Source organism: Seriola lalandi, unplaced genomic scaffold (assembly GCF_002814215.2).
Source record: "Seriola lalandi dorsalis isolate HSWRI2012SDOR001 ecotype SW California unplaced genomic scaffold, Sedor1 jcf7180002054505, whole genome shotgun sequence".
Lineage (NCBI taxonomy): Eukaryota > Metazoa > Chordata > Actinopteri > Carangiformes > Carangidae > Seriola > Seriola lalandi.
In genome coordinates this window covers 864429-878579 of record NW_019525058.1, presented here as the reverse complement: position 1 = coordinate 878579, position 14151 = coordinate 864429, and the positions used below count along the sequence as shown (strand labels likewise).

The following is a 14151-nucleotide window of genomic DNA, read 5'->3' as shown; positions in this document are numbered from 1 at the left end:
GTTTACAATCAGACAAGGCAGGGAGTTTGCTTAGCGCTGCAGTGTTTACCATTTGGAAAGGCGTGCATAAGCAATGTAATCTACTACTCTGGTGATGTATGTCCAAGCTGCCTGATAGATGAGACGGTGCTGTTCTCTAAAGTCCTCCCGCCAGGCAAGTAGACACGGGACAGATTGCATTATTTGTCCTATAAACCCGGATGATCGGCAGCAGGTAATGAAGCAGGTGAAGCTGCGCAGATGAATGAAGAGGCTTAAACACGGGCCCGGAGGAACAAAGTGAGTGTGTCCGCTGTATGAGGAGGGACGGGAGCGAACCCAGAGTGTTCCTTTTCCCCTCGCTCCCCTCGCTCCCCTTCTCCTCACCAGCTCCCACCGCTTCGGCTCGAAACTCAGCGCAGGCCCCACGGGGCCCCGCTCATCCATCCAGTCCCATCGATAAAGATCATTGTCCGGCTCTGCCAGCCAACAGATCGGCCCCTGCAGGCCGCTGAGGAGCAGATGCACGCGGGGAGAGGACTACCGCTTCAGACGGCTCGGGGCTCCGTGGAAAAAATTTAAATATATCTAGTAATCAGCGAGCATCAACACCCCCCCCAAGGAAAGGCCGACTGCTACAGAGATGTGTTGGACTGTGATCAGAGGTGTGCTGCTCTTTCGCCTTCAGGCTTTCGCTGATATGAGATTTTAAAATTCAATGCCAGTATTCCTGGATTCCAGATGTCCATTGTTGATAGCGTATTTTGTGCTAGAAATTAGAAAATTTTCTGCTTCATCTGGCGTTTTAGTGAAGGCGGGGGGGGGGAGATCAGTGTGGAGAGGAAAACTTACACAGACCAAAAACTTTTGGAACTGTGTGTGCTAGCAGCCATGTTAAGAAATATACCAAAGTTTTGGCGTATTGGCCACAACTGCTCAACTTAGCCACTGAAGAGGCACGCCCTTGATTTTTTTTATTGCACTTCCATAAGGTTCGCAAGAGGCGGATTAAAAAAAGAACCGCTAAAATATCTGGATTCAAACCCTCGAAAACGCCTCGTTTCTCCGACCATGTCCTCCCTCCTCCACGCATGCAGAGTCTTTGGTATTAATTTGTATTCTCCGAGCCAGCATCTCCCTGATAACATCATCAGGGGTTATTTCCTCGGACTTGTCAGAGCTCCTCCAGAGCAACAGAGGAAATAATAGAACTGTGTTCACAGCTGAGTGGAGGCCTCCATGATGAGTGAACTGACCTTTAGGTGGAAAATAAGGGGAATTTTCCTTTAAGTGCTGCAGAAATAAGGTAAAGTTCAACTTTGTCACAAGTGGGTCATTAGCTCTTGTGCTTTATGACACTCTTTTTTTAAATTTCCATTCATTCAAATTTGAAATAAAATTGGAAAAAAGTACAAACAATTAGATGTACCAGTTCTTTAATTATTAATTATGACAATAAATAAATGAAAAAGACAAATACATAATTTAAGTGACAGACTTCTTCAGACAAGCATGTCAGAAGAGACGCCGACTGATGAAATGTGTTTCTTGTTTGTTATAAATTTGAATGATTCGTTCAATATCAATTGGAAACTTAAATGAGGAACTGGATTTAAGAAACTTCGTTTTATGAACATGAAATTCTCCTGGTTAAAATCAGGATGTTAACAATATTGCATCAACTGTTTCCTTACATTCAGAATAAGTGATAATATATTTCTCTTCATGTTAATCACGTGTTGTTTTACATCATTTTGCATAATATATGTCTTTCCATAATGTAATACAATATGAGGAATCAAACTTTGTATTAGGCATCCTTGTTTAAAATTGCAGTAGTCTATTATGTTGTGAAGCATTAGCATGTACACCAGTGTGACTGCACATATTCCCAACAGCTCTAACATCAGTTATTTCTGTCATGATGTGAGTCAGAGTGAAAAATGAGCTTCTAAGACGTCACACGTTTGAAGACTTCCCAGATACATTGGAGCATTTTAGAAAACACCGACTCTGTCAAGCTGCGGTCATGACACAAAACGCAGAACTCCCCATCACTGGAAACAGACTTTGGTTTGTACATTTCCCTTTAAAGACCCTTTTAAACAGCTTTGCTAGAAAAAAAAGAAAGAAAAGAAAAGACAAATCTGCGTTCCTCCCTGCTCTCCTGGCGTCTGGATTGACGGCTGCATTAAGTCAGAGGAAGAGAACCGACGTTTTCTGTCGACCATGAAACTTGAATGAGTCGGTGACGATCCCAATCACTGATAAATCACCATCGACTGACAAGGACCTTTACAATTTATATGTTTATTAAACTCTATTTAACTTGATTCCTCATATCACCCAATGTTCTATACTGAACTGTTACAAAGGAAAACATATATATTTTCTGTTTTTAATAATTATAATAATAATAATATGATAATGATAATAATCTTTATTGTCCACAGATGTGTAGATTTGCCTTTGGCTTCACAAACAATAAATACAATAATAAATTAGCACGACAATATCGGACATGATTCCAGTGCGGATGAGGTTTAAGTGTTTAACAAACTTATTGCATTTAGTACAAAGGATTTTCTGTAAATGCTCTCGGTTGCTGTTGCAGCTCTGTAGCGTCTTCCCGCGGGATCACACTCAATTTGTGGAGCTTTCTGTTTCACCTGCGTTGCACCTGTTCTGTTCACTCCAGTTGTTTCTGCTCTTTCCCAATAATTTTAACGTCCGCGTTTGAAATGTTGGTCCGTCTGTTTAGACCCCAGGTGCCACAAACCGTGTGCACATATAAAAAGTTGAAATAACTTTCCGCAAGTTTGTCTTGATTTCATATTTTTTATAGAGTTTTTAATCACTTGGACAAATCCAGATAAAACACAAGTCTTTGTTTAGTGATGTCACACATAATCCTCCCTTTCGGTGTGTGTCTTTGACCTCAGGGTCAGGGTTGTAAGATTTTTGAAGCTGTGCTTTGGCCCATGACTCTCTTGTCGTATCCATTATAAATATCTAGTGCAAAGTGCAAACGTTGACACAGTGTTAATGGTGAATTTAGATGTGGCGAAAGCACACACATGCACACACAACTGTCATAAGATGAGGTGTTGGAATAAGAACATATTTGAGTATTAAGGTCATAGTTATTATATGTCATGTTCACATGTTGTTTGCGTTCTTTCACCAGACAGGGTGACGCACGGGTCATGACACGAGGTGGAGAGTAAAAGAGAGACAAAAGAGAAAACAGAAGTTTAGGATTTGTTGACAGTTGATTTGACATCAGTTGCCAAATTACAGCAATTTGTAGAGAATTATTGTAGCTCCTCGTCCACAATGCTGGCTGTTATTCCTCGCTCATTTCCTTCAATAAACACTTTGACATTGGTGGCTCTCTCTCTGTGACTGTGAGCGAACACCGGTGGAAGGAAGTGGATAGCAACTTTCTCCTTTCCTTGTACTTAACATTCTTGTATTGTATTTTTTTGACTTGTTTAGTGTCTTCATGTCTTGGTGTGCTGTTACTGTTGTTTGTTTCTTTCTGGCTTGATGTTTATTCTGATAAAAACATTTTCTAAAGTAGACACACACGTTAAAGCAGCTCGGGTTTGCTTTAGTAGTTGTAGTGAACTCCAAACCTCTTCACCACATTACTGTATATCACTCAAGCCGTGTTTCCATCGCTGCTTTGCACAAAATAGAAGCAATGTTCTGTGTTCCCAGAGTGACGTTTTGTAACTAAAGCTGGGTTTTCTCATCTTGCGAAATCGTTCCAGTTAAACATGGCGACGGATCTCCAGCATCTGCTCATTAACAGGGACGATTGCAACCAGCAGCAGTAGCCACTGTAGTATTAGGGACTTTAAGCAGCGACGGTTGCCGGGACGGTTACGACGTGCTACGATGACGTGGATTCCATGTCGACGCTTCTTACCGTTGCAGGAGAAAGACTAGTGTGCTGTGCCCTGCGATGCGTTTCTGTCATATTTGACACTGTCATTTCGTTTATATTCAGTTCTACTGTTAGTGGTTTTCCATGACGCTGTCCGTGGTGCTGAAGTGACAGAAAGGTTTGACATTAAATTGTCTTTTTAAGAGACAATGTTCAGAGCGACCTCAGTGAAGTAGGCGTTGTTAGAGTTGAATGTTGCTAAGTGATCTTTGATTTCCGTTACTACGGCGACGCGCTGGAATGTATACGGGCGACAACAGTCTGCAATGTTCTTGGATGTCACGTGACCGCTCAAGTCATGTCATGTGACTTAAATACGGAAAAAAATGATCCTCGTTTCACTTTTACGAAAATATCGCTTCGTCGAATATATTCTGTAAATTTTTAAACTTGGTGTCGTTTGAAAAAGCCTCATTGAGAAACAGGTTCCATCAAAATGTCATGCCCCTCGAGACACAAACCGCTCTGATTATAGAAGTAAGATAACATCATCTAACACTGATAACCCATTCCCCATTCAACTTGCACCGTCTATCAATCTGACCGGATCAGAGTGTGTCATCTGACCCGAGTTCATGACCTCACACCCTCCGACACGCCTTCTTGGCCTTGGTAAACCTCTTTGAAGGACAGAAGAGGAAATTGATCAGACTGGTTCACGTTTTCCCCGTCAGCTCACTTTTGGGAAACACAGCAGGTGTTAAAATGCTCTTCTTATGGAAACGCCAGCTCCCCTCCTTTAGGTTTATTTTTTACTGCTCCAGTTTGTCCTTCTCTCCCTGACCACTCTGTCCTCCTTATCTCACTATCTTAATTCTCAGTGCAGCTCACTGTCGAGTCTCCTTCTCTCTTTATCTTTCCTGTCGCTCTCTCTTTTGCTTACCTCTTTTATTGCTTCTTCTGCCAACCCCCTTTTTTATTTTTATTTTTTTATTTGTTTTGGTGGGAACTTGCTGACTTTAAAGTTGAAATCCTTAAGACTTTCATGAAATCAAACCCTATTTTTGATACTACATATGGTTGGCGTTTTAACTGAAATAACCATTCACTTGTATTTACATCCTGTAATAAACACTCTATATCGTAGTTTTTATTAGTCGTGGCAGTCTGCCAGCGCCGGCTGACATCCTAAGTTTCTGCTAATGCAAGCAGAACTTCCTACTGTCTCTACTTCACATCAAAAGTCCTCAAGTGCAACAATTATGTGCAATACTAGACTGTGTTTACAGTCTTTATTGAACTATTTATTCTTATGTAAATTTATTCTTATTTATCTCTATTTTTATGCTACTGTAAGGAGTGGAGTGCCAAACTAAGTTTTGTTGTTTCCTGATATGCAATAAAGTATCTGTGTATGTATCAATTAAGTGGCAAAACACAGAGTGGCTTTTATTGTGAAGCACTAACAGGAAATGCAAATGTCTTTGTCACTGTGTTTGGCACCAACAGTAGTTTATCAAAAATGCTTCTGCAAAACGAAAATTTTCTGCACTTATTCAGCTGACAGGCTTGTGGACTAAATATACTTATCTGACAACGTTCAAGTAATCAATACACTTCATTGCACTGATGCATTCAGGGTTCAATATCTCGCTGAAGGACTGGAGGAGCTGGGGATTGATCCGCCGACCTTCCGACTCTCGGTTGAGCGGGAAAAGGGGAAGAAAAGTAGCTTTTGGTGGGTTAAACCTGCACCACATCTTTTCGTTCAAGTGCTAAAACCGTGCACAAACACACTGTGAGGGACCAAGCAGTGAGACCATGAGAACACAGGAACTTTCACTGAAAAGAAGTGCGTTTTTATTTCCCCAAAACTTACAAGTTTAATAACTGGGCCTTTAAAAGAGATCAACAAAACATAACTTTACTCAAGATAACAACTTAACAAGGTGTTAACTGAACAAGCTGACCCTGACACAATCTTCCTCTTCTTTGAAGTTTATTGGTGGTTGGCAAACAATGAATTGATCCATTACTGCCACCAACTAGAATGGAGCGTGGATCAAAATGTCTTGTACTCACATATCCCAAGAATAAATAAATAAATAGTAGTGATCAAAAGAAAAGACCAGACACAATGACATGAAGGAACTGAATACTAAGCAAAACTAACTAAACCCCAAATCCCCCCTATAACACATCAGCACATGGTTTGGCCCAATAAGAAAGAGCTGTCCCTAAGCCTTGAGAGTAACCACGGTAACTCAAAAACAAGGAAACTGATTATTAACATAAAGAGAAAATGGCCTTCGTAACTCTATGTGTTAAAATGTGTTCACTGCATCTAAAACAATGTAAAGTTAAAAGCAAATAAACAGATTCTAAATCAAACAAACTGTGATATTAATTGTTTAGGTGTGTTTTACTGCAAATGAAAAGAACCTGTATTAAACTAATGAGGTGAAGAGGGTGGATTGGAACAATACACACACACACACACACACACACACACACACACACACACACACACACACACTCCTCACTGTATCTCTTCAGCCTGCAGAGAGAAGGCGGTAGGCTCAATTACGTGTCATATATTTCAGTGTTTTACTGCCACAATGCCAATGTGGATCAATAGTGCCGGCCTCGTTCTAGCTGGAGAAATCAATTAACAGAACATTGTAGCAATTTTTGTTCAACTCAAACGATTGCGTGTAAGTCGTTAAATTAATTAAAGTCCTCATGAAGATTGATGGCGTCCACGCATCAGCTGAGAGCTTTATCATTAGTGCACACACATAAATAATTTCTGCAGCGCTGTAATGAAAACTAAAAACTAAAAAATATTAATTACTGTGGAGTCTTGTTTTTAATGCGAAGCCTTCCACTGCCACCGCTCTTGATTTTTATGTATTCAGTGTGCGGCCTCCTGGGATGCAGTATGGATTTTGTTACTCTGCACCATCAATTCTCCGACGCTGAATTTTATGAGCCAAACGCGATGCTGCAGGAGACGCATATTAAAATGCTTGCATACCTTTTACATCAAATGGCAATGTCCAGCTGCTTCCGCCTCCGTAACCAACTACACTTGCTTTTTCTTGTGCCAGGACTTCCTGATTAGGAATTCTTTCTCGTGTCGTTTCCCTTTGGTCGCTGACAATGCCACAGCGTCTCCATCCTGCGAGCTGGCACCCCGCCGCTCGCCACTAAACCAAACCTTTATTCATACTTCACAGATTTCGCCTTTGCAGTGTTACAAGCCTCCCTTTTTGTTGCCGATTTTTTTTTTTTTTTTTTTTCTTACAACAAAAGCCTGAGAGAGAGGGAGAGAGAGAATGAGAGAAAGCTGGAGAATGACATCACCTTGAACTGGATATTGACAATTGGACCGATCCATCTCTGATAGTGTTTGGAGAAACAGATTTTCCTCCGTGCCTTCTCGTGTGAGTATTGGAGAAAGGGCGAAACTTTGCTATCAAATATTAAAGATGCTATCAGACCGCGTCATGACAAACAGTATCAGTGTGGCTTAAGCTGCCACCCTCCACTTTCTGTCTCCCTCACCTGTGCAAGGTGTTCCTCCACTATCTTTTCCAACTCCGTTTTTTACCCTCTACACGTCCCCTTTCTGGCTGTGGCCCCGTGAGCGCCACCACATAAGAAAACACATGCAAAGAAAAAAAACCTCTTTACCAATTCAATAGCAGATGCACACTGAAAAAGAATAACCAGTAAAGAGATATAAAATGAACAATGTGCAGCAATGGCCTGTAAACAAACACCACAAACACACTGAGCCTGGAGGTGTAAACAAACAGAAACATGCCAAAGCGATGACGCTCGTACCGCACATGCTCAGTGAGCGTGGGAGCTCTGTTTGGATGTACACAACGCGGGGGGTGGGGGCATTTGTATAATAGCTTGTGTTTTCATTGGGTGCCAAGGTTATTCCTCAGCGTCTGGTGCAGCCATAGTCAAACACACTTTTCTATAAGTGAGGGCAATGCAGAGGAGCTTAACGATGGCTCAAAGTGCAGAGCTGAGTGAATCGATGGTGGTGTGTGTGTTGACGCGTGATGAATTGAAGAGTTAATCGGTCAGACGTCTCTAATGGCCCGACATAGGAATGAAAAATAAAAATAAATTAGTGGAAAGAAAGCCTTAGTCTGTATCCATCTGCCAAGGCCTTTTGTGGTATTGATTGGCCCGAGGCACTTAAAGCCTGATGTATTGTCAACATTGCAATCTATTGCCCGTCTGAGTGCACGGTCACAGTCTGACTTCCACTTGGCTTTGGCATAGATAACTAGAGGAGTAGTATGAGTGGGTGAAACACTCTGACTGCCACACACACACACACACACACACACACACACACACACACACGTCTGATGTAGTATACAGTTAGAGCTTTCATCTTACCGGCTGTTAATGCACTCAACCCTCAAGTTCAGAGTTTGTTGCGCTGCAGTAGAAAGTGAAGAGTTGCTCCGCTGACTGTAATTACTACTTGGAAACCCAGAATGACTTTGTTGCTCTCTGGGAGGCCTCCCGATTCACTTTGAGGCTCTGCATGCGCCCGGCTCATTTAGATGAGTGAGTGAATACTTAAGCTCTGTTTAAGGACTCCTGCAGCTGCCATATGGATTGATAAACGGGACAGCGGAGAGGGAGAGAGGGATTTATTCATGCATTGTGGACTGTAAAGCTTGATAAGGAACATTTACAGTGAGTCTAATCAAATAACCCCAAAACCAAATGTTTCTAGGATTTACATTTTTACTTGCAGACAAACTCGTCTATATGCATTAGGTTTCCAGGCAGGCCATTATCTCAACATCATCTTCTCTTTCTTTCCTCACATACGTCTCTTCCTTTAAACCGTGTTCAGCGCTGAGCACGTGACTGACAGACTCTAATCTGATTGGTTGTAGTCACTCTCTGATGTTGCCACTGTACCGGTGCCCACGCAGCCTGCGGTAGCTTGTGTAGCAGTGTGTGTTGTTGAGACCGTATCATTCAACGATGATTTGTATTGACATGACCCTGCATGCATCAGAGCTCATGAAGTTAAAACTCCCCTCACATTATATGCAGAGACATATAAAATTTTTGGAATTTACTTTATCCCGTATATCTAGCAGTCCAGCCTGTGTGTGAACACTGAGACACGCAGCTGGAGCCGCTGTGTTGTGGTTGCTTTGTATTCAGATCCGTTCCTGTCTCTTATACACATCTTATTAAACAGTGTTTGTTTTTTGATGGGGCTTATACCAGATTTTGATATTTCCACATTGTTGCTTTAGAAAAGCTGAAACAAGTTTGAAACGTACCACACAATAGAATTTTTTTTTTTTTTTTATCAAATACAAGACACATTGGCGCTGACTGTTTTAATGGCAATTTCAAATTTTACCCGGAGAACAAATGTACAATGGATTTAATGAAAAATCCGTGCGTTTCTGTTCTCGACAGGTCTTTAGACCCCATCCCCCGAATTTCCTACACTGCCAATTTCCTTGCCACTCAAGATGTAATGGTCTATAGTCATTTAAATTATCCATTGTCTCCACAGGTCATCTTTGAAGCGACTGTTTCTGAGGAGCGACAGGGCTACATTGCCTTGGACGACATCGTGCTGCTCAATTACCCCTGTTGTAAGTAACCCACTCTGCAATCCTCATGGCCTTCCTTTACTGAGAAAGTGTCCAGCTGAACAATGGAAGCCCGGCCACAAGGCTCCAACAGGTTCCTCAAGGTGATTGAAGACTATGAGTTAGTCCTTGCTGTCGTCCGGAGGCACATATAGCTGCTACCTGTCCTGAGTGTCAGAGCCACAATAACACAGCAGGAGGCTTCTCCTTTGTGCCGGCAGAATGGCTGACCTTTTTCCTCTGATCGCTGTGCTCCCAGCTGAGTGCTTTTAAAGCTAACGTGATGCTGCACACAAGGAAAGGATAGCTAGTTGTTCTACTTTGATCCTCACCGGTAGTTTTTTTTTTTTTTTCTCTCTCTCTCTCTTTGTCATCACTGGGATACAAAGGCTCTGTGCAGATGTTGTACCTGTCATAACGGCCCCCTTTTCTTTCACTGCTCTGCTGTTTCCAAGACGTTTAGCTCTATTTAGCCCCACACACACAAAAGCTAAGTCGGCCTGGAAGTAGAGGCCATTACGAATATCCGCTGACCCGAGCTGACTTCCAAAAACGAGATCACACGGAGCCCCAGATAAGGAAATAATAAAATTCACCTGACAACGGTGCCGTCATTTGGCTTTTTATTAAATATCAGGTTCATTCATTCAACAGTTTTCAGTTTGACCAATTATTGTTTCACCAACTGTGATGTGATGCAGAGAGTTGGATTACATAATTGCACTGTAATTAGTCAGTTCTACACTAGTTGTTGATGGAAAGCCATTAACCTAAATCAAGTATAATGCAAGATTTTAATTAGATTCAACACATTTATGGATGGTTTTGTTTTTGCTGCTGTTATTACTACTTGCTGTTATATATGTGTTGCTGAGTTCTAGTGTTTTTAGCGAGGAGGTGATTGCATCGGGGTGGCCGAATTTCACTTTCAGAGGCTTTTCAACCTCTACAAGAATGAAAAAGCTGGATTCTTTTAGGTTTTAATGTATTTCTTGGTATGAAATTACTTAAGTATGTATGTTAAAGCTGAAATAATGAACAGTTTTTATATTAACAAAGAATCAGGTGACTGTGTAATGTCAAAAGTTTGCAATTAGCTCATTTTTTTGCTAAAAGAGACGGATATTTTTCTCAAAGACCAAAACAGAGCTAAACACGGATTTAGATTAATCACATTTCGAACTAACTTGTTCCGTGTCTTTGGGATTTAGAATCAGGCAATTGTTTGCTAACACATTAGTCCATAACAACAGGTCCTTTATTGTCCTTGTAGCTTGTTCTTCTCTCCCCATGTGGCCAGGAAATAAATTAATGTAGATTTTACATAAACTGTCGCACTGTTTGTCAGTTAAATGCAGCTTCTGTGCAGCTGCTGAAACTGGTATTGCTGTTCAGAAACTTTGTATTTCTGTCAAGTATCCCTTTTTAGAGCCACACTGACCTTCTGTGAGAAAGGCGATATTGTTTTTAAGCTTCTAAACCCGAGAAAATGTTAATGACTGATAATGTAGGGCATTTATGAGCTCATGAAATTCAGATACCCTTTTTTGGCTCTACTGACAAAATCATGCAGGCTGCACGTTATAAATCATCGAATCTTCACCAGGAAACAGACAGAGGAGCTGAAATAACTCCTTCATAGAACCAGCTTTGATGCTTTTCTCTCCTGTAACCCGAGCTCTTCTCAAAGTTTACCACTTGCCCTCTGTCACCCTATCCTCAGTGGAGCAGGATGTGTTTCCATGGTGATTTTGGATGGGGCTTTTGGGGTAGGGACTGTTGCCAGGGCCTTTTGGTATGTGATTCAGGCCATGTTGAGCCATTGTACAGATGGCTGTGCTTGGACTCTCACCATGCCCATTAGCTTGCGTTAGGGGACACTGTCCCTGCCAGGCGCTGCTATATTTACAGTGGCTTCAAAAGTTCTTAGACCCCTTCATTTTTTTAATTGTGTTGTAGATTTAATATTTAAATGGACAAAACTGCCATTTTAACCCTTCAATCTACACTCAATAATCTATAATGACAAAGTACAAACATTTTCCATCTTCCATTTTACAATCTTTGAGGAAACAAGCAAAGCTTCAGGAATGGTTTCCTAACCTTGCTGTAAGCGAAGCCTTGTCAGAGAGAGTTCCTCTTGAACTTCATGGCTTAGTTTTTGTCATGCAGTGTGAACTGTGGGACATTTATAAAGACAAGTGTGTGCCTTTCCCAACTCTGCCCAGATAACACAGATCTGCCACAGATGGATTTAAGACACATTTCAAGGAAAATGAAGCTAACAGGAAGCACCTGTCCACAGCTTGGAGCGCGGCAGCAAAGGGTCTCAATACTTTTATAAATGAAAGATTTCACTTTGGGATTTTTTAATAAATTCAAAAAATGTTTGACTAATTGTCATCATGGCTAATTGAATGTAGATTGATGGGAAATATGTCAGTTTTGTCCAATTGAGATCAAATCTAGAAACACAACAAAATGTGCAAAAAGTGGAGGGGTCTGAATACTTTCTGAAGCCATGTGTACATAAACATATGAATCATAACACACAAGAGATAAACGACATGCTCCTCTTCTCATAAACAAACAAATGTCAAGGGCAGATAAATGCTTACACGCACAATCACATCTTATATTGTATCAGCCGGTGTAGCTGCAAGAGCAGTCACCCTTACCAACCCTTAAAAACACACACAGTCACACAAACATGTAAGTAAACATTAGTAAGCCAGCATTGAATTTCCCCACAGGCAACAAGAATAATTGCATGCCCCCTTAGGAAAGATTCAGCTGAAAGGTAACTGCTAGTCAGTTTGCATTCTCACTCATTTGACATTTGTGTTGTTTTCCTCTTGGGTCCACGTCTTTATTCTAAACACGTCAAGACCAATCTCTCCTGCAACAAAAATAAGAGACAGCATTACTAATTTAAAGAACCAACATCTCAGACAGACAGAATACATTTGAGACTCAAATTACCTTGCCTCTATATATGCTTAGTGGTATTAATTAAGGCTAGACAGGTCACATATCCACACTACTGGGCTTTTAGATTTCAAATTAAATTTTCTCTGTATCTATTAATGCTGTTGCCTCAACCTCAGATGACTTCTTCTTGTAACTGGGGCTGTGAACGTTTGTCTTTAGAAAATGACTTGAAGCTTTAGCAAAACATAAACTGCTGTGTCTGTAAACCAGTGTTGCTTCCCTGGTTATAAAACATAGCTACAGAGAATGGGTGGGTGAGTTAGCTCCTTACCGTAGCTAGCTACTATTTGATATTCATTATAAAGCTAACTGGTTTATTTAGCAATGTTTGGTAAAGAAAATCTGCTAGTTGTTAAAAGGAGGTGCTAGCTTGATTTCACAGGAATTTGAAAATGTAAATTTTACGCTTCTTTATCGCAAAACATCAGTTGCTTTGTTTGCTAGGTAGCGATAGCATTAAAATGACGTTAGCTAGTAGTTAACTGAGTTTAAACTTTTTCTCAGTTGAAGCCTTTTGTACAGAACTTTAATAATAGGCCAATTTATGCAGCTTATTTAGTAAAACAAATTAATAGGAGGTCTTAGTGTTGTACGGGGTTAATGCTGGTTCACACATTTTCTTATGTAATTGTGGTGAGTTGCAGTGTTTGGCATGGAAATGTAGTTATATATTTAGTATAAACTATAATTACCGTGAACTGTCTTCTTACTTCTTTCAGTTAAACTTAATTAATCCAAATGTCGCAGGGTTACAAAGCTTTGATATGCCAAACAGAAGTGTTAGGTACAGTGAACACCACTACACACTTCAAGGTGATTAATTTGGATCTTGACGTATAGCCAAGGAACGCTTTATGGAAAATTGCTAAGTACCAATAGGTGCCACTTTCTTCCAGGTAACACCTGTTGCTTAATAGCAGAGGACATGCTGTGAAAGAAATCTTTTGTAATCAGTTTGAGACATTTGCAGTTCAAATTTCTTTTTTATAATACCACATTATTTTGAAGCAAAACACTCAGATATTTTCTAGTGCTTTATGAGAAGCTCATTTTAAAAACTGGTACTAGTTTAAAAGTATATTGGTGTCCCTGCCTCTTAATAGCAGTGAAACGCTTTTTGTCTGCATAACAATAACACAAAGCATAATGTCAGACTGATGTATTAATGAGAAACCGCACATACTGGAAATATGACATCTTTCATTGTCTTCTGCTACTTGCTTATTGATCACAACAGAGCTGAAAATGACAACTATCTGGCAGTAAAGTCGCAGAACCAGAAATCAGAATGAAGAGAACTGACTATGACCAGAGAAGAAACAAATGGTGCTTAATGTATATATGGTTTTTAAACAGGTTCAGCTGATTTTGTGAATTATCAAGTATTAGTTGAACAATTTTCCAAAAAAACGGTGGAGTTAGAATTAGAAGTGTTATGCAGGAGTGGTTTTGATGAGTTTCTTTATTCGTTATCTTGTGTTCTGCATATTTTTTACTAATTGTTCCATGCTATTCCACCAATCAGCAGCCGGCCCGTACTACATGCTTACACAGTGATAACAGCTGGTCTCTACCTAGATGTGGAAGTATATGGGCCTGACTTGGGCCTCATTAGACTTCAGGAAAAAGTAC

General features: G+C 40.6%; 1 protein-coding gene across 1 annotated transcript in view; it reads left to right on the top strand.

Annotated features, from left to right (window-relative positions):
• Positions 1-14151, top strand: part of ptprua (protein tyrosine phosphatase receptor type Ua) — a 196953-nt gene that overhangs the window by 97753 nt on the left and 85049 nt on the right. Inside the window, exon 4 of the mRNA XM_087175836.1 lies at positions 9450-9531. Coding sequence (XP_087031962.1) covers positions 9450-9531 — 82 coding nt within the window. The remainder of the gene's footprint in view (positions 1-9449; positions 9532-14151) is intronic.